Source organism: Saccopteryx bilineata, chromosome 9 (assembly GCF_036850765.1).
Source record: "Saccopteryx bilineata isolate mSacBil1 chromosome 9, mSacBil1_pri_phased_curated, whole genome shotgun sequence".
NCBI lineage: Eukaryota > Metazoa > Chordata > Mammalia > Chiroptera > Emballonuridae > Saccopteryx > Saccopteryx bilineata.
Window position 1 is genome coordinate 10,331,167 of NC_089498.1, and position 24,296 is coordinate 10,355,462.

Here is a 24,296-nt window from a genome sequence, read left to right on the forward strand (position 1 = left end):
GAGAAAGCAATCAATGAACAACTAAGGTCTCGCAACAAATATATGTGCAAACATTGAAGAAATCACTAGGACACATCAGGTTCATGTTTCTCATAAACACAAGAATGAAAAAACACATTCATGCAGGGACCTGCCGAATTTACTAAATCTTACTAAGAATGTATCTATATATATAAAAAGATAACTTTTTTGTCGTTTATTTTTTAACCCCTCTTTTTTATGAATTCTAAAAAGTGTAACTCAAAAAATGTAACATAAAAATGTTTTTTGCCCTGGCTGGTTGGCTCAGTGGTAGAGCATCGGCCTGGCGTGCAGAAGTCCCTGGTTCGATTCCTGGCCAGGGCACATAGGAGAAGTGCCCATCTGCTTCTCCACCCCTCCCCCTCTCCTTCCTCTCTGTCTCTCTCTTCCCCTCCCGCAGCGAGGCTCCATTAGAGCAAAGATGGCCCGGGCGCTGGGGATGGCTCCTTGGCCTCTGCCCCAGGCGCTAGAGTGGCTCTGGTTGCAACAGAGCGACGCCCCGGAGGGGCAGAGCGTTGCCCCCCTGGTGGGCAGAGCATCGCCCCCTGGTGGGCGTGTCGGGTGGATCCTGGTCAGGTGCATGCGGGAGTCTGTCTGACTGTCTCTCCCCGTTTCCAGCTTCAGAAAAATACAAAAAAAAAAAATGTTTTTTAATGTCAGAATAAATTTAATTTTGTCATATTTATTTTGTTTAATTACAAAATAAAAGCATGCTTGGACTTTATTTTTTCTTTAATATTTGACTTAATTTTTATAACATGTCTCAGAAATTTGTATATAGTGCGCCTATAATTATTTGTAGGATTTTAAATGTGCCCCGACTTCAAAAAGTTTGAGAACCACTGGTTTAAATATTTAAACGTTTTTGAGAATGGAAGGAAACAGAGCATGTGGGAAGGAGAGAAGGGGGGCTGTACATTTCATTTTGAACCTTGCTGGCATTTGCATTTTTAACTTTATAAACATTTACAGTGTTTTTTTGTTGTTGTTGTTGTTTTTAAACATCAACAGAAGTTGTCTGGGAAGAGAGACTCGAGACATGTTTCGTGTATCTCTGTGCCCACTATTTTCCAAAGAGACAAATGCTAGGTTTTTTAAAACGCTCCGAGTCTCGCCTGACCTGTGGTGGCGCAGTGGGATAAAGCATTGACCTGGAAGTGCTGAGGTCGCCGGTTCGAAACCCTGAGCTTGCCTGGTCAGGGCACATATGGGAGTTGATGCTTCCAGCTCCTCCCTCCCTTCTCTCTCTCTGTCTCTCCCTCTCCTCTCTAAAATGAATAAATAAAAAAAAAAAAAAAACGCTCCGAGTCTCGAGTCGAAAGGGCCTGACTGGCTTCCTGCCTCTTGTGAGCTAGTGGCTCCGGGCAAGTCGCTTCCCTTCCCTGAAGTTTCATTTGTCCCGTTCTTTAAAATAGAGAAGAGGATGACCGCCCACCTCATGGAGCTGGTATAAAAAGTCACTGTGACACCTGAGGTACATACTCAGAGTGTCTGCCACCCAGTGAGAGCCCCACGCCAGGTGGTATTATGTTATTTCTGTAGCCTTCAAATTATATACTTTTGTCACCAAAAAGCCAATGAAGAGACTTGAAGAGAAGCAAAATACGACATCACCAGGCTGGTTAGTTCTCAGTCCGCTCCCTCCCTTGACGCTGCGTTCTACTTGGGGGGGGGGTAGAGAGGCTGCCTCTCGTATTTAGAAAAATGCTGCCAACTTTGTTTTGTCCCCACCCTTTGACCAATTGCCACACCATCACGAGCAGGCCTGTCAGCGGTGGCGGCAATGGCCGGCAGCTGGAAGTTTCCATGGGCCGACCAGAGCAAAGGTTACACTATTTCTGGTCTGTTGGCCAAGCCACAGGAAGGGCAGACAGGCCCCCAAGGGGGCTGGGAATTTCTACTGTGACTCCATAAGGACAGTCTCGGGTTTTAGCTGTTGGAGAGGCTGGCAGAGAGGGTCACTAAGCCGAGAGTCACCTCCCTGTGCCTGGGTCCCTACTTCGGCCCCACGTACTGGATCTTGAAGCACCTATGAATATAACCGAGCTTTGAGAGGCCCAGAGGACAGGACTGTGGAAACTGGTTGCTGGCTGGAGCTCCTCAGAGATGCTCAGCAGATCTGCTGACCCCGGGCCTCGGCTGCAACCACAGTATAACACCCCATAATCAAAATTCAAGAACAGAGCCACCGCCCAGCGCGAGGCAGCCAATTTCTGACCACCTTCCGATTTAACTACCAAAGGCTCACATCAGAGAGAGAGAGAGAGAGAAAAAAAGGGTTCTCTAGTTTCTTTAACTGTTCTTGTACCAGACCTGCTTTTCTCACAGAACTTACTGGTAACAGGATCATCGGGTTCCGTTTTCAGATGAACCACACAAGAAGGACAGAAAGAAACCTTGAAGCCCGAGACCATCTCGGAAGTCACATCAAGCTCTGGGCCCACGTTCAGATAAAGACTTGGGACCAGACGCCGCCCAGGTCCACAGGACATTTGCACGAGGGAGGACATGCTCAAAGGGCACGTGCATTTCCCACACTCCATCCTGTCTTCCATGTATGGATGTCCCTTCAAGGGGCACCCTCCCATGCACCAGTCTTTCCTGCGGTGCGGGGACCTTGCCAACATACCCAGACAACTCCGGCCCTCCACCTCCGCCTCTGCAGCCCTGTGCCCTGCCCGGTTTGCATTCGGACATTTGTGGTTGTTCGGTTACTCCCAAGCACCTCCCCCAGACTGTCAGATCTACGTCACATCTTTGCTGAGTGTCAGCAGCTAGCACGGCACCTGGCACAGCGCACGCACTTCATAAACGTGTGTTCACAAGTGCGTTCATGAAAAAGTGCAGAGCCTACGCAGGCCTGAAGTTACTCAGCCCTATAGGCACGTGAATGTGTAGATATTCAAGGCACTCGCTGCCGTCAGAAATCATACAGGGAGGTCAGCTAGAAAATTCAAGGTAAACCCTGAAGTAGGACATTATGCAACAGTTTAAAAAAATGAGGTAAAATGAAATAAAATAAAAGAAGAATGAGGTCGTTCTCTAGATATTGACATGCATGAAAAAAAATCACCAAGATTTACTGTCAAAGGAAAGAGCTAGCCACAGAATAGTATGTGAAAATCAATAATAAAAAAAAAAGTATAACTATCATTAAATGGTTATGTGGGAAAGACAAACACTAAACTCATAATAGTGGATTTCTCAAAGATACAGGACTACTGGAAGCATTCAGTTTCTAGGTATTATTACATCTCTGCCCTGTGCAAATTCTTTACACCATATGTTATAAAGCTTGTCATATTTGTGGTTCAGATCCCAGCTTGCTGTGTGACCTTTAGCAAGTTCCTTAACCTCTCTGAAACCTCCATTATTTTATAAAACAGTAACTGTGTCTTGAGACTGTTATGAGGACTGACGTGAGATATATAATGTGTGGGACAGAGCCTGGCACAATGTTAGTGTTCAATAAATAGCAGCTATTATTACTGCAACCATTCTGTATTATTTCCGCAACCAAACATACCTATCTATGTACCGTTTGTTTTTTGAAAGTCACTTGGTGATAACTGCAAGAGAAAAGGACCCAGGTTTTGGCGAAGCCCTCTGTCTGCTTTGGATGCCCCTTTAAATAAGGAAATACAAGTATGGCCCCAGGGACTCACACGCCCCGGTGGGAATGAACAGCAGCTCCCCTAAAACCTGCCTGTCTTCCTCCCAGCTTCTCAGAGAAGGCCTCGCATTTCCCACTTTCAGACCTCAGCCAGGGTGTGGCTAAGCAGCCTGTCCTCTCCTGTGATCTTCCCCGAGATAACCTAATATAGCAAACTGCTCCATCTACACTCACAGACAGATGTGCTGTGAGGGGGCTGGCAAAGAGGCAGAAGGCAGGTCCCCAGCTCTCCCTTGCTGGGGGCACCCAGCTGTTGAGGGTCAGAGGGCAAGTCACACCTGCCTGGCTGAACCCATCACGCTTTGGAAGCCCCCGGTGCTTACCTGCACACTCAGGTAGAGCCTGCGGGGACTCCCGGGGCCTGCGCAGTCCGTGCTGAGGGCTCGGCACTGAGCTAGGGCTGGGCGAGCTGCACTTCGGGCACCAGAGTCCTCATCCCCGCCGGCCGGGGTGTCTTTCCCACGCCCTGTCCCAGGACGGAAAAGATAAGTGAGACACTGACTGCTGGTCATGGACCACTGGGCAGGGCCACAGCTGAGCATGGCTTGCACACGCTCCAGCCAACCCAGGCGCAGGGAGGAGGGGACACACATGCTCTCACACGCCTGCCCTGCGCGGAGGGGAGCCTGGCACCGGGCGGGGACTGCGCTCCTTTCTACCAAAGCCACTGCAGGGTTCTCTCCAGGAGGGCACGCAAGACCCTGCGGGGCGCCCCTCCCTCCAGGGTGGCACCCTCTGCAGAGAGCGACAGAAGAAAGCCACACCAACCTGGCTGTGCCACTCATCAGAGGAGGTGCCTCCTGGGGCCCTGGCTTTATTACCCAGGCCGCCTCTAGGTGGCAATTTCTCCCCTGCCTTCATAAAGACCAACCCCATGCTGGGTGGCCCGGTCCCTGCAGCCTCCAAAAGCAGAGTCAGGATCAGCTAAAGCACATCCCTGTGCCTCTGACACATTGCCTCCCTCACCGGATGGACGGGGGACAGGGCTGACTGTCACGTCGATACCCATCCACCCCACCTCAACCCCCACCACAGCCTGTGGGGCCAGGCAGGGTGGGAGAGGGCTTGCCCCACAGAGCAAACTGCAGCACCACCACCCTGGGCCATGATGAGATCCTCAGTGCCTTGATCCACAGTTTCCTTGTCAATAAAATGGGGATAAGGTACCAAACTCAGTCCTGTGATAAGGACAAAGTGTTCACACAGCTCCAGGTACCCAGAAAGGTAGGGGCTGAGGGGCAGCCAAGTTGGTCGAGACCCTATGCAGAGGCACGCACTACGCTTAGCATTTCATACACAGGACTTCACCGGACCTTTATCTCAAATTTTAAAAGTGGATACAAGACTACATAGTCACATAATCCTCATAACACTCATTTGAGAGACCTATATGCATACACACATGCACATGTGCACACATGAGACTGGGAGGAACTATATTAAATATTTGGTGGCAAGCTTATAGTGATCGTATTATCATGCTTTGCTTTATGGTGTTCCACGGGTACTGTGTTTTTTACAAATTGAAGGCAGGACCCTCCACCAGCAAAGAGTATGACTTGTTTTATTGCAATACTCCCTTTGTTGTGGTGGCCTAGAACCAAGCCCACAATATCTCCAAAGTATGCCTGTAGGTGATTTTTATTTTCTTTTATACTTTGCTTTTGGTTTTGGGGTTTTTGGGGGGGGGGTGTTTGTTTGTTTTAGTTTTATAAGGGCATATGTTTTTGTTTTCTGCTTCCTGCTTTTTTTTTTTTTTTTTAAATCAGAGAAGCAATACTTGTTCCTATTCCATTTGTAATCCTTGGGACAGTCTTGTAGAGGTACAGACCATCATCAGTCCCTTCCAGACAACTGGGGGTACCTGACCCCAAAGCCTAAGGTTTTCCTGGAGGTCCCTAGGGTCATCCCAGCCTCACTGTCCCCTACAGCAAGACCTCAGAGGACATTGCTCTGGCTGCCACTGATGGCACAATGTGAGAGGGGGCACCAAAGAGGAGTTCGCTGGGTGCCCTCTCTGGGCCTCAGTTTCCCTTTCTTTACATGGATGGGCTTGGAACTTATGGCAGTGAAGGATCCTGCTAGCTCAGACAGGCTGTGATTTGAACCCCTTTCCCTGTAGGTCAAGAGCAACAAACAGCAAAAACCCAAGGCATCTTGCCTGAAGACACCTCCCTCCCCTGCCCATTCCAGGAAGACCTGCCCAAGCCTAACTCGGGAGGGGGTCAAGGGCTGCTCCCCAGCCCTGACAACCCAGACAGTCCGGCCGCAACCCAGAATCAGGGTTGCCGCTCACTTCTTGACGTTGGAGGCACCAGGGGACATGACCCAGAAAGGAGAGCCGGTGTTGACAGCTCCCCCACGGGGACAGCGGGGGCCCAGATTCGGGGACTCCTTTCATGCCCATCTGCTTTCGGGGGCCCCTACCAAAGCCACCTGGATGACACCTAAAACCCAGCGCACAGCACCCAAATCCCTCCAGGTCCCCATCCGAGGCAGCCTCGGTCCACTCCTCCCGCCATCCGCGGGCCAGCCCGGGCAGGATCGAGTGTCAGCGGCGCGCAGGGAGCGGGGCAGCCACCTCACCTACCTTGTTTACCAGCCGCGGGCAGGGGCCGGAGGGGGACCCCGAGCGCTCCGCCAAGGACGGGCGGACCGCAGAGCTCCCGGGACTTGGCTGGGCCGGGACCGCGTGGCGGCTGGCAGCGTTCTCCCGCTGCCCTGGGGACTGCGTTCAAGTTTAACTCGGCGCCCGCGACTTCTGTGCGCAGACAGCTCAGGGCAGCAGCCCAGCGCGACTGACGCCCTGACTCCACGCCCGGCCAGGCTCGCGGGCGGCCGGACCCTGTAATTTACCTGACAGCTCTGTCTGAGCCTAGGAACTTGCGAGAAACCTCGCTCTCATCTCTCGTATCTGGCGGAAGGAAGGGAAATAAAGAAGCATTTTAAAAATGCGGACTCACCAGTTCTCAACCTCCCCGGGCCGGTGTGTGGGAAAGGGCGGGCGGCCGGGCTGGCTGGGGCGGGGCGAGCCATCCCCGGCTCGGGCTCTGGGGCCCGGCCCACTCTCCACAGGCCGCGCAGCGAGGGCGTGGCTCCCAGGTTCCAGGTCCGGCGAGACTGGACCATGGCCCGGGGCTCAGCAACCTCCTCGGGGCGCCCGGCTGCCTACGGAAAGAGAGCACAGAGAGACGAGATTGAGACCGCTAGCCGCAGCCCGGATCGAGAGGGTCTGCGCCAACTCGCGTGTCCTCCAAGGACCCTGGGGCTCATGGGAAGAAATGGGGCCTGTCACCAGTCAGGGTAGGGAGGCTCAGAACAGGGCAAGCCATCAGGTGAGTCTGCGGCACAATGTGGAGATTCCACATCTCCGTCCTCCCACTCGAGCCTGGCAGCTTGAAGACACGCCAGGTCACACAGCCCCACATGGAGGAAGCATGCCTGAGTCAATGGCAACTCTGTAAATCTAATCAGAAGGGACGCTGACCACTGCCAGTGACAAGTTAGGTTTACATATCAAGTTCTGTTAAAGTCAGCTCATTCATGGATTCAAACTAGCCTTCACTCTTTGCCTACAACGTGGCAGGCAACTGGCTAGGAGCTGAGATACAGAGAGTCACTCATTCTTCATTTAATAATTATTTATTGAATGCCTGCTGTGTGCCAAGCACCTGCCAGAAGCCTTTGATGAGGAGAGACATGGCCTCAAAACTCCCTGTGGGGAGGGAGGTAAACACTCAGCAAAGCTTCACAGCCACCACAGGCTGCAGGGAGGCCCCAGGAGCTGTGGGACAATTGGGATGGGTGGGGAGCACTGGTCTGGATGGAAATCTCCACAGGTCCCTTATAAATGAGCAAATGAACAGAACAGACTTCCCGCATTCACTGCACAGGTTTTTACTGACCACCAATTGTGTGCTAAACAGCCTAGACTCTAGGCCCTAGAGAGCATGTCAGGTGACCAACCTAAGTCCCAGACTAGGACAAACAGTGATGCCATTTACAGAAGAAGCCAGTCAGCTCAGAGAGGCAATGTGGGGGTTTGCTTATGGTTTTAAAATGGAGTTGGAGGTACCCGAGCCTTCCTAATGGTTCTACTTGGGTTGAAGACCACTTTCCATGACTATCGCTACATTGACTGCTTTCTACCAGGCAGTCAAGATATCTATTTGATGAATGTCCATCTCTCCGGACCCTCTATGGCTCCCCAGGGCAGAGCTCACAGCATGTTCATCTTTGCAGGTCAACAGCACCCAGCCTGGAGCTACAGCTACATCCACACCAAATAGCCAGTGATGGCTTCTTGGTTGAATTCTCTGGAAAAAAAATGCATGCAAAGGCTCAGGCTGAAGCCTGAGAGAGAGCAGGGCTGGCCTCGGAGGCTCAGAGCTGGGAGGCCACTGTGCCACAGGGGAGGATGCAGTCACCAAAGGTTGTGCAAGATGAGAGGCAACCAGGGAGGACAGAGTTCACTCTGAGTGAGAAGGACAGCTGGAGAAGGAAGGTGGCAGGAGCACCAGGCAGGTGCAGAGCGCTCACAGGTGACCAGTGAGTGGGAAGGAGAGGATGGTTACTTTCTGATGAATCATCCACAGATCTCTCCTCAGCCCCAGCGAGGTCATCCCGGAAGGAGCCCCTGGGGGGTCCCTAAGAGAAAATGTCCATGGAGCAAGGTGGAGGGAAGACCAAGGAGTAGGCAGGGGCTACAGGAAGCCACCACCTCCTTCTCTTTGGGGAGGTGTGGCTAGGTGGGAAGGAGAGGCTGAACCAAGAGGTAAAGAGGATGTGGTATTTAGGAGCCACTGGAACATGCCGGGTAGACAGAGGGGCAGGAATGATTGAAGCATCAAGAGACAAAAGAAGTAAAAGTGAAGGCACAAGGGCCTAGAGATATGGTGAACAATGTTCACAGAGGTAAAACCTGGAAGAATGCCAGGCTCCCAACCAGGGGCTCGTAGTCTCTGCCGACCTTGGCTGAGGAAGACAAGTTGCAAGAAGAGGCTCTTAGATGCAGTCTCACTGGGTTGGAAGCAGAATTGTGGGCCAGGAGATGGGACGGAGGCTAATCCAAGTATACAGGACGCTCACTGAGGAACTGGAGAAGGGCCAGTGTGGAGTGGAAGGGATCAGGGGGAACAGCCAGACATCCTCTTCTCCAGGCTGCTTGGCACAGAGTTGGGCACACAAGCAACTCTGATGACCATTGGAAGGGAGGGCTCCATCTGCATGCAGAACAGGGCATTGAAGGTCAATACCATGGTTGAGGGAAAACACTTTTACAGAGATCAGCTAAGTCTCAAGGGCAGGGCCCTGGCCGGTTGGCTCAGCGGTAGAGCGTTGGCCTAGCGTGTGGAGGACCCGGGTTCGATTCCCGGCCAGGGCACATAGGAGAAGCGCCCATTTGCTTCTCCACCCCTCCGCCACGCCTTCCTCTCTGTCTCTCTCTTCCCCTCCCGCAGCCAAGGCTCCATTGGAGCAAAGATGGCCCGGGCGCTGGGGACGGCTCTGTGGCCTCTGCCCCAGGCGCTAGAGTGGCTCTGGTTGCAACATGGCGACGCCCAGGAGGGTCGCAACATGGCGACGCCCAGGATGGGCAGAGCATCGCCCCCTGGTGGGCAGAGCATCGCCCCATGGTGGGCGTGCCGGGTGGATCCCGGTCGGGCGCATGCGGGAGTCTGTCTGACTGTCTCTCCCTGTTTCCAGCTTCAGAAAAATGCAAAAAAAAAAAAAAAAAAGTCTCAAGGGCAGGGACAGGAAGAGACAATATTCTGTGGCTTTCTGGAAGGGAAGTCAGGGAGGCAGCCAGGAAGATATCAGGAAGAAAGAGGAAGGGTGTGTGCAAGATCCTGAAGAGGAAAAGGCAGCTGAATTTAGCACAGTGGGAGTGTGAAGGTCAAGTATCAAGGGCTCAAATAAGCCCAAGACTAGGGCTGCTACCAACCCAGGCCTCACGGGGTAGGTCCATGGGGCGATTATGTTAGAGTGGCCATGACCAAAAGCTGGTCCAGAACCTGGCTCTGCCACTTACTCTCAATAGAAGTGTGACCTTGGGAAAATTACTTTGCCTCTCTGTGCCTTATTATTTTCATCCGAAAATGGGGAGAACCCTACCATTTATAAGGATTAGACAGTACATATATCAAGTATTCAAAACAAGATTGGCATATACAAAGAACTCAAACATTTTATTTTCCACTGATCTCCCTCTAGAGGTGGCTGAATGCAGAGGGGCTAGCTGCAGGAGTCACTGCCTCTCCCAGCTCAGGCCACCCTCCCCCCAGACCAGGGATAGTGCAATGACTGAGGGACAGACTTGACAACTTGGGAAGGGCTTAGTCTCCCGGGGAGAGCGGGCAGAAGGTCAGGGAGGTTGAACAGGAACTAGGACCGCCCCTACACACAGCCACCCATCCTGGGTTTTCCACAACCCAGGGTTCAAAATCTCTGTTCCCTTAGTGCCCATAGGGCAGCAGAACTCGTCACCCTGTGTCCCTCAAGTCCAGTCACTGAAAACACAGAGCTCCATTCTGAAGCTGCATTCCTTGCAAATGACTCTCCCTGGCCAAGGAGACGGCTACTTTACCAAGGGCATGGGGAATATGCCTGAGCAGGAAGAGGTGCTCACCCAGCCTGAACGGGGTGAGCCAGGGAACGTGACATTCCAGGGGTGGCCACCACCCACAACGCTGAGACACATGTGTTGGGGGATTGGAGGAGTACTTGAGTATTTAAACATAGCTTCCTCTTTAAAACCTCCAGGGCCAGGCCCTTCACTGCGCCAGAGTTCTGCTCTAACTCACAACTGGGGTTGAAGGAGGTGGCCTCTGGCTTGCTCTCCCTACTGGAACCCCGCAGGCTGCCGCTGTCAATAGCCCGATCTCCCATTGCCCAGGAGGGGGGCGGCCCAGGCCTTCATTACTAACCTCGGGGCTGGCCCGCACCCCTGGCCCTGTGAGGGGGGAAACGAACTGCCCAGGGGACCCTACGTGGTGGGAGGGCCCAGAACTGCAGCCTTCTAGGGAGCGCTGGGGTGCGGGGACCTCCGCAAAGGACAGGCGCCGCTGACCGCACACGCGGTTCCCCAGTAGGGTCCGCATTCCCGGGGCCAATGAAATCGAAACGGGGGTCCCGAGACTGCTCTGATCCTAAGGGACGTGCCGCCCCATGTCCTGCTCTGGACCAGGTCCTCGGCTCTGGCTGGAAGGGGGACGGTGTCGGGAAGACAGCGCAGGGCTGGGTCTCCGGGGCCCGGTCCTCCCCGCGCCCCTCAGCGGGGCCGGGCAGGGGGATCCCGCAGGCAGGGTGGGCCCGGACGCGGCGACTGGCTCAGCGGACCGGACCGGGCGGAACCCTAGCGCCCAGCCCGCCCCGGGCCCCGACTCACCGGCCTGGCGGAGGCAGAATTCCGGCTTCGCCGCAGCGCGGGGGGCTCGGCCCGGCCCGGCCAGCCGGCGGGAGGCAGCTCCACGCCGCTGCCTCTTCGGCCCGCCCCGCTCCGCCCCTCCCGCACACTTTCCACAGGAAATGATTAACTCGGGCCGCGGCGCGTTTCCATGGCAACCAGCTTCCCCCGGCCGGGGAGGGGGTGGTTGTGTGTGCGCGCGCGCGCGCTTCCGCACACTCGTACTCGCGCGCTCACACTCACACGCGGGGCAGCCCACTCCGCGACTACCCGTGCTCCGCCCAGACCGTCCCCTGGGTGTCCCGCCTCCTCGCACCACACACCTCCTACCCGCACGCACGGGTGCACACGTGCGTGCTCGCCCACCAGCGCACACTCGTGTCTTGCCTTCATGCACAGACTCACACTCTGGTATACGTGTCCCTCACACATGCTCCAGTTACTACACTCCCAAACTAGTTCGTACAGACATACTTTTGCACTTAAACTTACACTCTAATATGCACATCTTCAAACCCTAGTGCAAAACTTGCACACGCTCTAGTTGGTACACACACGCACATTTACATGCTTTCCTGCTATCCTTCAAGCACTCACAAACTCTAGTACACGTTTTTTGACATTCTAGCACATGCTTTCACACACACTCGGGCTAGTACATGTATACACTTTCACATGCTCACACTTTACACATGCACCCACCTTTCCCTACAGACACTTCCCACACTCCTTAGTACACACGTACACTTCCACACACACACACACACGCGCACGCGCGCGCGCGGCCCCTCACACTCTAGTACACACATTCTTTTCAACCCGAGTACACGCTTTCATGGGCGCTCTCACACACTAGTGAGTGCACACACACATGCACTTTCACTCATGATCACACGTTTTCACACGTGTGCTCTTACTAGCTCTAGTAGGAACACCAGGAGGCCAGGCTGCCTCCCCAGCCACACCCCCACGGTCTTCACCTCTCCCCAGGCTGGTTAATACCTCCCAGGGCAGGAAAGCTACTTGGGATTTTTTAAGGTAACATATTCCTTTAAGCCCCAGTGAAAACATGGTCTGAGGGCAGCCGCTCCCAGGGTAGCCCCGGAAGGCCCTCTTCATAATATGTATATCTAGGGGAGCCAAGGAGAGACAGCTGACCGGGAGGAGCCACTCTGTTCTTTGTCTCCCAAACAGAGGCGGCATTTTACTCCCGAGTCAGCAGCAAGATTCCCCTCCAGGGTGCGGAAGGAGGAGAAAGAAAGCAGCTCAGAAGCTAGCCCAGTGCAGGCTGATGGTCTGCAGATAAGGAGCGTGGGCACTCTGCCCCTTCCTGCTTGGCACGGGATGGCCCAGGAGAAGCACAGAGGGGACTGAGGCGGGTTGTGTAGCCCGGGGAGATTCTGCCCCCTGCTGCTGCCCAGGCACTGGGCTGGTGGTCAAGAATCTCAACCAGAGACGGAGCCAGGGTTTGGGGCCTCCGACTGTTCTCGATGCCAGACAAGGACATTTACAATCTCCCTGCTGGAAGTGGGCTAGTATGTGTTTATTTTCTAGCAGAGATGCCCCATAGAAGATAAATGTCACTTTCCTGAGATGGTTTCCTGGGGAGTTAGAGGTTTCCAGATAAGAACCCCCAATAACCGCCCAGTGGGAGAGAAGGTCAGAATTTGAGAGGTGCCTTCTCTGGGTCCACCTGTCTGCCCTCCAGACAGCAGTAGTCAGGGGACAGCAAGGTTGGATGAGGACAAAATTTCTCTAGACTCCTGACCAAGTATCTATCTCCCTTTGTTGTAGTGTCTATTATTTGATTGAGGGGTGGGGGTAGAGTCTCTCTTTAAAGTCCTGGTATAAAACCAGATGCCCTGTCTTACTTGCTGGCTTATACACTGACATTAACTACAGGTTCCTCCCACCAAAGCCAAAACCAGATTTTTAAATTAATAATAACGTTTCTTGTTCTTTATCTCGGATTACAAAAGTAATGGATGTTCATTGTAACCATAATCCCACCCACTAGAGATAAACGCTGCCAACATTTTAGGACAGTCTTTTTCTTTCTCTACGCACATAATAGCTACCATTTATTCAAAGCTAACACCGTGCCAGGCACAGCACTAAACTCTTTATAAACAAGATCCCTGTTAACCATGAACACCCGACGAGGTGGGCACCATCATATCCCCATTATTCAGGAAAGGAAGCCGTCTCCAAAAGATTGTTCACAAATAGTGTGTGTTAGAGCTAAGATATGAACCCAATTGGTGTGTGTGTGTGTGTGTATGTGTGTAATACATATGCACAAACATACAGTGCTATCCTATGTATATAGGTGCAAGCATTTATTAAGACCAAAACATCAGTGAAGGAAATAAGAAATTTGAGGCATTAGGAGGAAGCATCTTCAGCATTCTAGCAAAACTCAGACTTGAAATGTGAAAAGAATCCCTTTCTGGTGGTAAAAATTTAGTTTAAGAATACACAATGTCACGAGGAACTATATACCAATGACTTTAGGGTCATTTCTGTGTCAAACCTCACTGATGGTTTGGTGGAGAAACTGTCAGTCAACTCCTCCCTGGCTACAAGGAAAGTGGAGCATTTGCCAGGTAGCCAGGAGCACGAGAATTCTGCTGAGAACGATGTAAAGGGCAGGATTTTGCTCGATTTGATTCTCATAGTAACCCAGAGTAAAGCACAGGTAGGGCTGAACACCATTTTCCAGTGTGAGTGCTTTAACTTGCTACTCGATCATCATCAGGCCTTGGCAATGCTGTTCTCCCCTCCAGGAAGTCCTCCCATCTTTACCCTGCTCCTACCTGCCTCCCCCCACCTTTACCTGACCGACTCCTGCTTGTCCTTCAAGTCTTTCAAGTATAAAGGTCATCTTCCTTCACCATCGTAGGTCCAGAGTCACCCAACTATTCCCCTTTCTGCCACCGCCTCCCCACTGGGTTGTAATGGCCATCAGCTCCTTGACTCCAGTGCCTGGTATCACATACGTTTTTACTGAGTAAATAAATAGATCAGGTATAAGCCAGAAGGGAAGGACAGGGGATGTGAAGCATATTCAAACAGACTTTCTTTCCATGTAAATTCACAATCATTCTTATCAAAAAGGAAGTAAGAGATGGATCCTTAAAGCAGTTATTCTGCTGTAGTCAGTAAGACGCACCCTGCAGTTGCGAAGAGTATGTCTCCTTGCATGATTCTGGGTAAACAGTTTCTTGAAGTTGGAGAACAACATTCTGGACTTACGACTCACATATTAAGTAATCCTGACTCAGTTAGAACCCACATCTTTCAATAACCCCAAAACAGTCCATCATGGACAATGCAGAAAGAGCTGGGGATGATCTGTGGAGGGGACAGGCAGGGCTCTGCACCCCACCTTTTGAGCATGAGTTTGACAGCCCCCCCCCCCAGCTGCAAAATGTGGGCATGGAACTCTGAGCTTAGTGGGTGGGCTGGCCCTTGGCTGCACCTGCTAGCTCTCAGAAGCCACACTCCCCCTCCATGGACAGGAAGGGGTGGGGTCTTGGCCAGCCCTTGGGGGCACTGTAAGCTCCTATCTCTCTCCGCTGCTATAGACTCGGCTCCTACAGGCACTGGGTGCTCCATTGATATTCAAACAAATGATACCCTTCTCCCCTCTCCCCTTCCCACTCCTTCTATGCCCTCCCCGGCCCTGCCCAAGGGTGCCTAGTTTCTAAAAGCTGTGTCGACAGGAGAAAAGGTTCTCCCGTTTCCAAAGGTCTCTGCAGAGAACCAAGGCAACCCTCCCCCCCCCCAAATAAAACCACCTTGCTTTTAAACCTCTAGACAGTGACTGCTTTCTGCATTTGCCAGGGAGATTGGACTCCACGGTGCCTCCCTGGCTCTCGGGTGAAGGGAACCTAAAACCTCTTATGACCTGAGAAAGAATTTGGCAGAGATAACCCTCTCCTAGCGCTCCAGGGTAGAGAGCAAACAAAGATATTTTCCCCCCTTTATCATTTCCTGTAGTCTAAAAAATGAGAGGAATGCAAACACTGAGGAGATATGTACTTAAGCACTGATGATAAAAAGATTTAGCGAGAACGAGAGGAGTGGGGAGAGCCCTGCCCCCCTTTCCTGTGTCCGCTCTTCGGAGACCCGTCCAGGAGCCGCAGGGCTCCACCACCCAAATGCTCCCCGCTTCACTTCTGGCTCCTAAATCGTCCTTCTTCCCTGCTCTGAACCAAGGCATACATTATTAACTCGTTCCCACTTTTTTTTTCAACTTCCCCATTCATTTCTCTCCATCTGCTGCAAATTCTAGGTGTTGTTCTTTTTTTTTTTTCTCCCTGTACAAATAGAGTGGAAACCAAGAGAGGAAAAAGCTCCCAGTCCCACCACCCTTAATGTACGACATTGATTTTCTCTTTGGTGCTTGACTTTGAACAAATATCACATCTGTGTTAAGGAGAGACCGCATAGGAGCGATGGTTAAAACTGGGTTTGGGGGTGTCAGGTCCTCCTGGGGTTGAAACCTGGCTCATTCACTTCCTCCGTGCCTCAGTTTCCTCCTGTGACCATGGGCGTAGTACCAGCACCTGACCCATTTAGGGACTCGTAACCACAGCAGAGCAAGCACATAAGACCTGTGGCCCAGCATCTGGCACACAGCTGGGGTTCCAGAGACACGAGCTAATTATAGTGGCAGTGCTCGTGCAATTCTCCTTTCTGCCTTTTCTCACTTAAATTCATACGATAACCATTTTCCAAGTGATTTTTTTTCTACTATGGCGTACTTTTTTCTGAACTTCAGGTCGCAGACTGAGGATGAGACCCCGGTCCCATTCTGAGGTGAAATCCCAATGTCTGGGGACACACCCAGAGCTCCGTATAAAGCAGTGGTCCCCAACCTTTTTTGGGCCACGGACCGGTTTAATGTCAGAAAATATTTTCACGGACCGGCCTTTAGGGTGGGATGGATAAATGTATCATGTGACCGAGACAAGTGTCAAGAGTGAGTCTTAGACGGATGTAACAGAGGGAATCTGGTCATTTTTTAAAAATAAAACATCATTCAGACTTAAATATAAATATAAATAAAACGGAAATAATGTAAGTTATTTATTCTTTCTCTGTGGACCGGTACCAAATAGCCCACGGACCAGTACCGGTCTGTGGCCCCAGGGGTTGGGGACCACTGGTATAAAGGACTGGAAAAACATTATTTTAAATGGTTGCATAATATTCTGCTGAACAGCTCTGCCTCGCGACCAAACTGGCCATTCCATGGGGTCAGATACGTGAGCAGCCACCACTCTTCACTTTTATAAATAAAATCGCTGTTGACATCACCTCGCCTCTCTCTCCACCGCCCTCCCAGACGTTCAACTCTCTGGACAAGGAGGTGGGGATGAGACTAGGGTTGTTAATTTCATAAAACTTTCTGAATAAAGAGTCTGAGCACTTTTTTCTTTTTTTTTTTTAACACGTTCTCAACACGTTGCCAGCTTGCCAGCAGGAGGGCTGTACCAAATGTACACTTCGCACCATGACTGGCAGCCTGTTCGCAGAGGACTATTTTCCTCGCTAATTTACAGTTTTTCTCTTGGATCTAGAGTTCTCACCGGCTGGCTCCCCTGTGAGGCGTGAGGCGTATAGAAAGATGTCTGAGACCTGGCTGTCAGGAGAGGGGAGTGTCAGGTTCCTCTGCTGTGTTTCTGTCTGCTGGGCTGGGCAGCTTGAGCACTGAGTCAGAGCACCCCTCCCTGTCTGTGTTTCTGCCCCCAATCACTTTCCCAGGTGGGTTCTGGGACGTCCCTCCACCCTAGAAGGTTCTGTACGAGGGGTCATCTGCATTACTGTTATCCGTGCTCTGACACCGCCTGACACTTCCTCCTGGCTTCTTGCGATAAAGAGGTGCCTTCAAAAGGCTTTGGCATCCGCAGCCAGCTCGCGGTTCCTGGCCGTGCAGGCAGGGATGTGAAGAGGCAGCGGCCAGGTAAGGGGAGCTGTGTGTTCCTGAGCACCCCGCCAGCCTCTTGGCACTGCCAGCATCGTTCGGCCCGGTTCTGCGGCGGCCCCAGGGCTTCTCCCCCAGCTCTGGTCCTCTTCCTCCGGGGATGGCCCTTGTTTGCAAACAGTGGCGGGAATTTTTGACACTGTTGATGAACCAGACTCCCACAGCTTTGGGTTCTTAGTCATCACGACAAGTCTCAACCTTCCGCCCGCCCTGTCGACATCACCAGCTTCCAGGTGGTGAGGAAGACGTTACTAGGAGCTGGTAGTTTCAGCAGTTTCCATTCATCATTTTCGGTAGGGAGGCAGGGGAACCGCCACCCGTCCCATACCACTGGCGTATGCAGGGCCTGGAATACCTGCAGGGTGGAACTTCAGTTCGACTTAGCGTGGGTCTGCTGAAGGACAGGTATGTCCCGAAGCACTGGGCTAAGCTCTTTACATACAGAATTGTCTTTGATATCATTTAATCCTCATAACATGTGCAGTAGATATTATCATTCCCATTGTACAGGTGGAGAAACTGAGGCTCTATGCTATAAGAATAGCTAGGGGAGGCCCATGAGTGAGTAGGAGGCAGCAGTGGGAAGACAGTTTGTTTTTGTTTTTGGGTTGTTTTTTTTTGTACTTTTCTGAAGCTGGAAACGGGGAGAGACAGTCAGACAGACTCCCCCGCATGCGCCCGACTGGGATCCACCTGGCCCGCCCACCAGGGGCAACGCTCGCCCACCAGGAGGCGATGCTCTGCCCCTCGGGGGGGGGGGTGTCGCTCTACCGCGACCAGAGCTACTCTAGCGCCTGGGGCAGAGGCCAAGGAGCCATCCCCAGCGCCCGGGCCGTCTTTGCTCCAATGGAGCCTTGGCTGCGGGAGGGGAAGAGAGAGACAGAGAGGAAGGAGGGGGTGGGGGTGGAGAAGCAAATGGGCGCTTCTCCTATGTGCCCTGGCCGGGAATCGAGCCTGGGTCCCCCGCATGCCAGGCCAATGCTCTACCGTTGAGCCAACCGGCCAGGGCCGGGAAGACAGTTTGGAGTGCTGGAAAAAAGTGGGTACTCGGGGAGAGTAGCTGTGTTCCATCCACTGCCTGGCCTTGGGCAGACTTCTTCCCCTCGCTGGGTCCCCTGTCCCTCCCTGGGTAAATGAGGGTGGGCTGGTGACCTTTCCAGTAGGAAAGCTAATTAGAAAGGATGACTGCAATTCTGAGATTGTGCTTGCTGAGGGCATGGTCCGAGGGAGGGGTCATTTCAGCTTCGTACCCTGGCCTCAGGCTTCACTATTTACATTGCTGCCCAAAAGAAGGCCAGCACAGGAGGAGAGATCGGGGTTTGGGGGGGGGGGGTGCAGAGTATGACTGCCTCTTGGGGCAGATGGCCCATCCTTAAGGGAACAAACGAAGCTGCATTTTGGAGACTATGACTGCCTCCTGAGATTCCCAGCCCTGGGGTCAAACCCACATGCCTGTCAATAGTTAAGACTTCACTGGGCCTGACCTGTGGTGGCGCAGTGGATAAAGCGTTGACCTGGAATGCTGAGGTTGCCGGTTCAAAACCCTGGGCTTGCCTGGTCAAGGCACATATGGGAGTTGAAGCTTCCTGCTCCTCCCCCCTTCTCTCTCTCTCTCTTTCTCTCTCTCTCTCTCCTCTAAAATGAATAAATAAATAAAAATAATTGCCCTGGCCAGTTGGCTCAGCGGGAGAGCGTCGGCCTAGCGTGCGGAGGACCCGGGTTTGATTCCCGGCCAGGGCACACAGGAGAAGCGTCCATTTGCTTCTCCACCCCTCCGCCGCGCTTTCCTCTCTGTCTCTCTCTTCCCCTCCCGCAGCCAAGGCTCCATTGGAGCAGAGATGGCCCGGGCGCTAGGGATGGCTCTGTGGCCTCTGCCTCAGGCGCTAGAGTGGCTCTGGTCGCAACATGGCGACGCCCAGGATGGGCAGAGCATCGCCCCCTGGTGGGCAGAGCGTCGCCCCTGGTGGGCGTGCCGGGTGGATCCCGGTCGGGCGCATGCGGGAGTCTGTCTGACTGTCTCTCCCCGTTTCCAGCTTCAGAAAAATGAAAAAATGAAAAAATAAAAAAATAATAAAAATAATTAAAAAAAATAAAACGACTTCAATCTGCTCTGAAGCCTTCCAACCTGGCATTCTGCTTGAGCCCAGCAACTCCTGGGAGCTGGCCACCACTTCTCTGGGCGGGCTGATGTCCCCATAGCCTTTGCAGTGAACTTCTCTGGAGGGAAGAGACCTGGGGACTTGGGACACTTCAAGCAGCTAGGGAATCACAGTCCAAAGACAGAGCCAAAAGGCTTTCCGGCCTGAAAGCCACACGATGCCTGGCAAACAGGCCAACTCCGGGCTGAGGACCCCTGCCTTCTCCCCTGTGCTGAGCGGTGCACGTGCAGCTGTTGGCCCTGCTCTGTGGACTCGACCCCAGGCAGGCGCTAGAGTCCAGGTCTGAAACCACTGCGCCAGACCCTCTCAAGGGAACAGTCGGTGAGGTCCTTGTCACCCTGTGAGGGAGGCTCTTTGTCATCTTCCTGCAGGTAAAGCACTGAACCTCTCTGAACCTCTGTGTCCTCATAAATGGCAGCCTCAATAATAACAGTTATTATTCTTGGTAATATTTATTAAACCCTTACTATGTGTCAGGAACTCTATGCTAAGTTCTTTATCTACAAGATCTCATTTTATCCTCAGAGCATCCTAAGAGGTGGGTAATATTATTATTATCTCATGTGACAGATGGAGAAACCATCGTTGTTGTTAGGACTATTATCATTACTATTCTTTTTTCCACTGCAAACCTAGCGTGCAGCAGATACTCGGGTCCTGTTTGTTAAATTCAACCGGGAGGGGACTTGGGTCGGAAACGAGTCCCAGAAACAGCCTTGCACGTGCTCCAGAGTGCTCAGGCCTAGCCCCGTCCTGGATGGGATGATACCATCTTTGGAGCCCGACGCCAGCAGTTGAGGCTGGGGACCTGGGGCAGCCTGCTTTCTCTTTTCCCATCAGCCCTGTCTTCGCCCATGGAAGCAGACTCTGCCCAGACCAGCCCGGCAATGCTCAGAGCCCCATGGCAACCGGGCCTCCTGGTAAATGGTGACCGAGGCCCTGCGGGCCGAGATGGCTGACCAGGGACAGAATGTGTGCACGTTTGTAATAGCATAGCTTCAGGGCTGGCTTTGCAGCTCGAGGCCACAGGTACGGAATGCCCGCGTCTCTGTGTTAACACGCTGCAGCCCGGGGGACCCAGCTTCCATTCCTATGATGGACTCGGCTGGGCCGCCCTGCCCAGCAGACAGGTTTTTACAACCCGGAACTTTATTCAGGAGTCCTGTCCCTTTTCCCCCTGAGGCCTTCTCCGAGCTGATATAAATGAGTGGACAGAACAGGGGAGGGGATGACCAAGCCCTCTTTCCTGCTCCTCATGGTCAATGTACCTGGTGCTACTGAGCACAGGGGAGAGAGGGGGCCCTCCACTTCTGACAGCTCCTCAGGTCCCCCAAACATCCCCATTTACCAGTGGTCAGTCCCCAAAACACCCTCACTTACAAGTGGCCAGTCCAAGGAACATGCCAGAACCGGCTACTCCGAGGCTACTTCTCTCCACACACCCTCACTCTTACCTGAAACCCGCACCATGACACTCCTAGCCCCAGTCCAGAAGCTGGGACAGGCCCCAGAGGAAGGCGGGAAGTGGGCTCAGATCCATTCAAGTGTCTGAGGACCCTGGAGGCCTCTGTCCCCCTCCCTTCCTGCTGAGGAAGGCCCTAGAAGCCCCGCCCTGGTCTCCGAAGGAAGCTGGGCAGAAGGCGAGGGTTCTACCTGCACGGAGGGTGGGGGGGACTCCAGGCTCAGGACTATCAGAAGAGTTGCAGCTGACATCCCTCATCTGCATGTTACAAAACCACAGCAGCTGTGGGGTGACAGCCAGCTGCTCCGGTGTCGGAGGAATGTGCTGCCGGACAGGTTTATGAGGCATCTGCTGAGATGGAATCCAGAAACCGGGCCTGGGCTTGGGCCACGCCAGGCAGCTCCCAGGAGGTTACAGACTTGTCGCAGGCACCAGCCCTCGCCCAACAGGGGCTCATGGAGACCTATGCCCCAAGTTGCAGTCCCCCAGATTCACGGGGGCCAGCCACCCCCCCCCCCAGGGGCAGCCGCCCCACCCTGCAAGGCATTGTAAAGACCAAGGCCTGGGCAGCCACACCTTCCTCATCCCCAGTAAGGCTTGAGGCAGAGAGATCGCATGGGCTCTCTCCCAACCACATCTGTAGCCATGACAACCTACCTTGAAACCATTACTAAGAATAATTATAGTCATATGTCAAGTAGCCATGTTTCAGCTACCAATGGACCATACATATGACCATGGTCCCATAAAGTTACTCCAGGGGAAAGTGGGGGGGGGATGGAGAGGGTAAAGGGGGTCAAATATATGGCGACAGCAGGAGACAATACTTTGGGAGGCACGCACACAACACTGTATCCAGATATCATGTTATAAAGATGTATACCTGAAACTTATTATTATTAACCAATGTCACCTTAATACATTTAATTAAAAAAATTATAATGGAGTGGAACAATTCCCAATGCCTAGTGACGTCATAGTTGTTGTCATATCATTGCACAACTCATTACAGCACAGTAATGTCCCAGGTCTTCATGTCCACTCCCCACTCACTGACTCACCCAGAGCAACTTCCAGTCCCGCAAGCCCCAGTCATGGTGAGTGCCCTACACAGGTGTGCCATTTTTTAATCTTTTATACCGTGTTTGTACTGCCCCTTTGCTATGTTTAGATACACACGCACTGCTGTTTTGCTATAGTTGCCTAGAGTCGTCAGTACAGTAACATGCTCCACAGGCTGGTAGCCTAGGATCCGTAAGCTCTACCATAGAGCCTAGCTGTACCATCCAGATTTGTGTAAGTGCCTCTCTGATGTTCGCACAAAGACAAAATCACCTGATGATGAATTGCTCAGGACATATCCCCATCGTTAAGGAGCATATGACTATATAAAAACGATGGTAATAGTACTGTGCTTACTACCTACCAGATACCGGGCTGGGCACTTTTTCTGGGTTATCACACGTGTCAGGTTCTGGCATCTGCTGTAACAAACTGGGTGGCTTAGACAACAAAAATATATTCCCTTACAGGTCTGGAGCCTGGGTTCTGAGTTCAAGGTGGTGGCAGGGCCGCGCTCCCTCTGAGGGCTCTAGAGAAGCCCCTTCCAGCTCCTGGTGGCCTCTGGCAATCCTTGATGTTCTGTGGCTTGTAGATAGATTGCTTCCATCTCTGTCTCCTTCTCCACGTGACATTCTCTTTCCTGTGTGTCTGTGTCTCTGTCCAAATTTCCCTCTTCTTCTAAGGACAACAGTCATACTGGGTTAGGGCTCATTCTAATCTAGTATGATTTCACTTTAATTTGATTATGTCTGTAAACCCTTATTTCCAAATAAAATCATATTCACAGGATCCAAATGGACATGAATGTGTGGGAGGCACAATTCAACCCAGTATAGCACATATGATCCTCCCAATATCACTGAGACTGCTCCTACCCCTCCCCCCGACAGATAACCAAACTGAGGCTCAGAGAGGTTAAGTAATTTGTCTGAGGTCACAGAGTTGGGACTGGACCCTGGTTTCTCTAATTCTAGAACCCATGCTATGTTGTACCAGACATCATCCTCATCACCATCCCCTCACAGGGGCCTAACACTTCAACATTTGCAAAGTGGCTGGTCATTGTCGTATTTTCTTCCTGCCACCACAGCACTGAGGGGCCTGGTGTGTGGTTTACAAAGGAAGCAGGCTGTTAATTAACTTGGCCAAGGTCACACAGCTGAAGAGTGGCCAGTCTTCTGACCCCAGGTTCAGTACACTCCACTACATAGGCTCCAAATGGGGGTCTGAAAGGCACATTCCAAGCCTTTGCCAAGCCAGTGGGGGCAATTCACCCAGCGTGCTCAATGGCCTTGCTGTGTTTGCTGATAACACCCACTTCAGCTACACCTGCCAAGCTCATAAAAGCTATTGTAAATCTGCGGCTTAAATTCACCTCCTCAGGTTTCAGCCCCTTGTCCCTGACTTCCCCGCCAGGAGCAAGGCCAGCTGTTTGGGCAGTTAGAAGCAGAGAAAATCCAGGTCAAGAATCCACGTGGCTCACGGCTGAGTCACGGAACCTGGGCAGCGCAAGGGATGCAGTGGGCACCGTTCCTCCATTGCTCTGGGCCAAGAAGGGGTGAGACGCGGACAGCCCACTGCTGGCCTCGTGCCAGGCATGGCTCCAGGCACAGGCCAGCACTTTCTGTTGATCCTTAAGCAACCCACGACATAGGTCTGATTGGTACTCCTACATTGTCAAGAAGAGGATACTGAGGCTCATTCAAGGTCCAGTTAATGAATGACTAAACCAGGACTTGCTGCCAGGTCTTCCCAAGTCCAGAGCCCCCGTCCTGGTCTCTGTAGAAAGGGCCTTCAGGGCGGGCTGGAGGCTTCAAGAGTGGCGGTTGTGGTGGGAGCACTGCAGAGCACGCGGGGACAGGGTGGACTGAAGGAAGATGTGAGAAAGAGGGGACAGGACTGGGGACCAGGGCATCAAGGCCAGCCAGGGCCCTCTGGAGCCATGCAGGGCAAGGGGGAGGGCACAACTTGGCCCTGGCAGGAGGGTGGGGACCTTGGGAACCTCCTGACTGATCCACTGTTAGAAGAGCCTATACCCTGCGAAGGAGGTCACATCACCTTCCAACTTGAAACGCCTCTGTGACTTCCCACGGAGCTCACAACAAAATCCAGACTCCCTGTTGTGGTCAGCAAGGCCCGTCAGGGCTGGCCCATGACCTCCCTCAGCTCGGCTCAGGTCAGCCCAGCCACACTGGCTGCCCTCTCGTTCCCCAAACATATTTTTGCGCTTGCTCTTCCCTCTGCCTAGAATGCCATTCCCCAAACTCTGTTCCTGCTGGCTCCTCATCTTTAGAATCGCAGTTTGCTGTCCCCTCCTCGGAGTGGCCTTCCCTGGCACTGGTGACCCTGGTTACTCTCTATCTAATCCCCCTGTTTTCTTTCCTTTGTAGCACTCACTGCACCTGAAGTTGCCCTGTTTACACATTGTTCGCTCCTTAATCAACTTTCTCCCACAAAGGCAAGGACTTTGCCTCGTTCCCTGCTGACCCAGCACCTAGCACAGGGCCTCGCAGAGCTCAGTGGCC

General features: G+C 52.7%; 1 protein-coding gene across 10 annotated transcripts in view; it reads right to left on the reverse strand.

The window, feature by feature from the left end:
- KIFC3 (kinesin family member C3) overlaps nucleotides 1–24,296 on the reverse strand; it is a 65,635-nt gene that overhangs the window by 23,513 nt on the left and 17,826 nt on the right. For 5 of the 10 annotated variants that reach the window (XM_066244005.1, XM_066244004.1, XM_066244000.1 and 2 more), the window contains exons 3-4: nucleotides 6,658–6,862; nucleotides 4,018–4,160 (exon numbers count right to left, since the gene is read on the reverse strand). In XM_066244005.1, the coding sequence (XP_066100102.1) occupies nucleotides 4,018–4,160; nucleotides 6,658–6,862 (348 nt within the window). Of the gene's footprint in view, nucleotides 1–4,017; nucleotides 4,161–6,284; nucleotides 6,605–6,657; nucleotides 6,863–8,663; nucleotides 8,758–8,782; nucleotides 8,917–11,078; nucleotides 11,255–24,296 lie in introns of those variants that run through there. The other 5 variants (XM_066244002.1, XM_066244001.1, XM_066244009.1 and 2 more) reach the window with 5 other exon arrangements.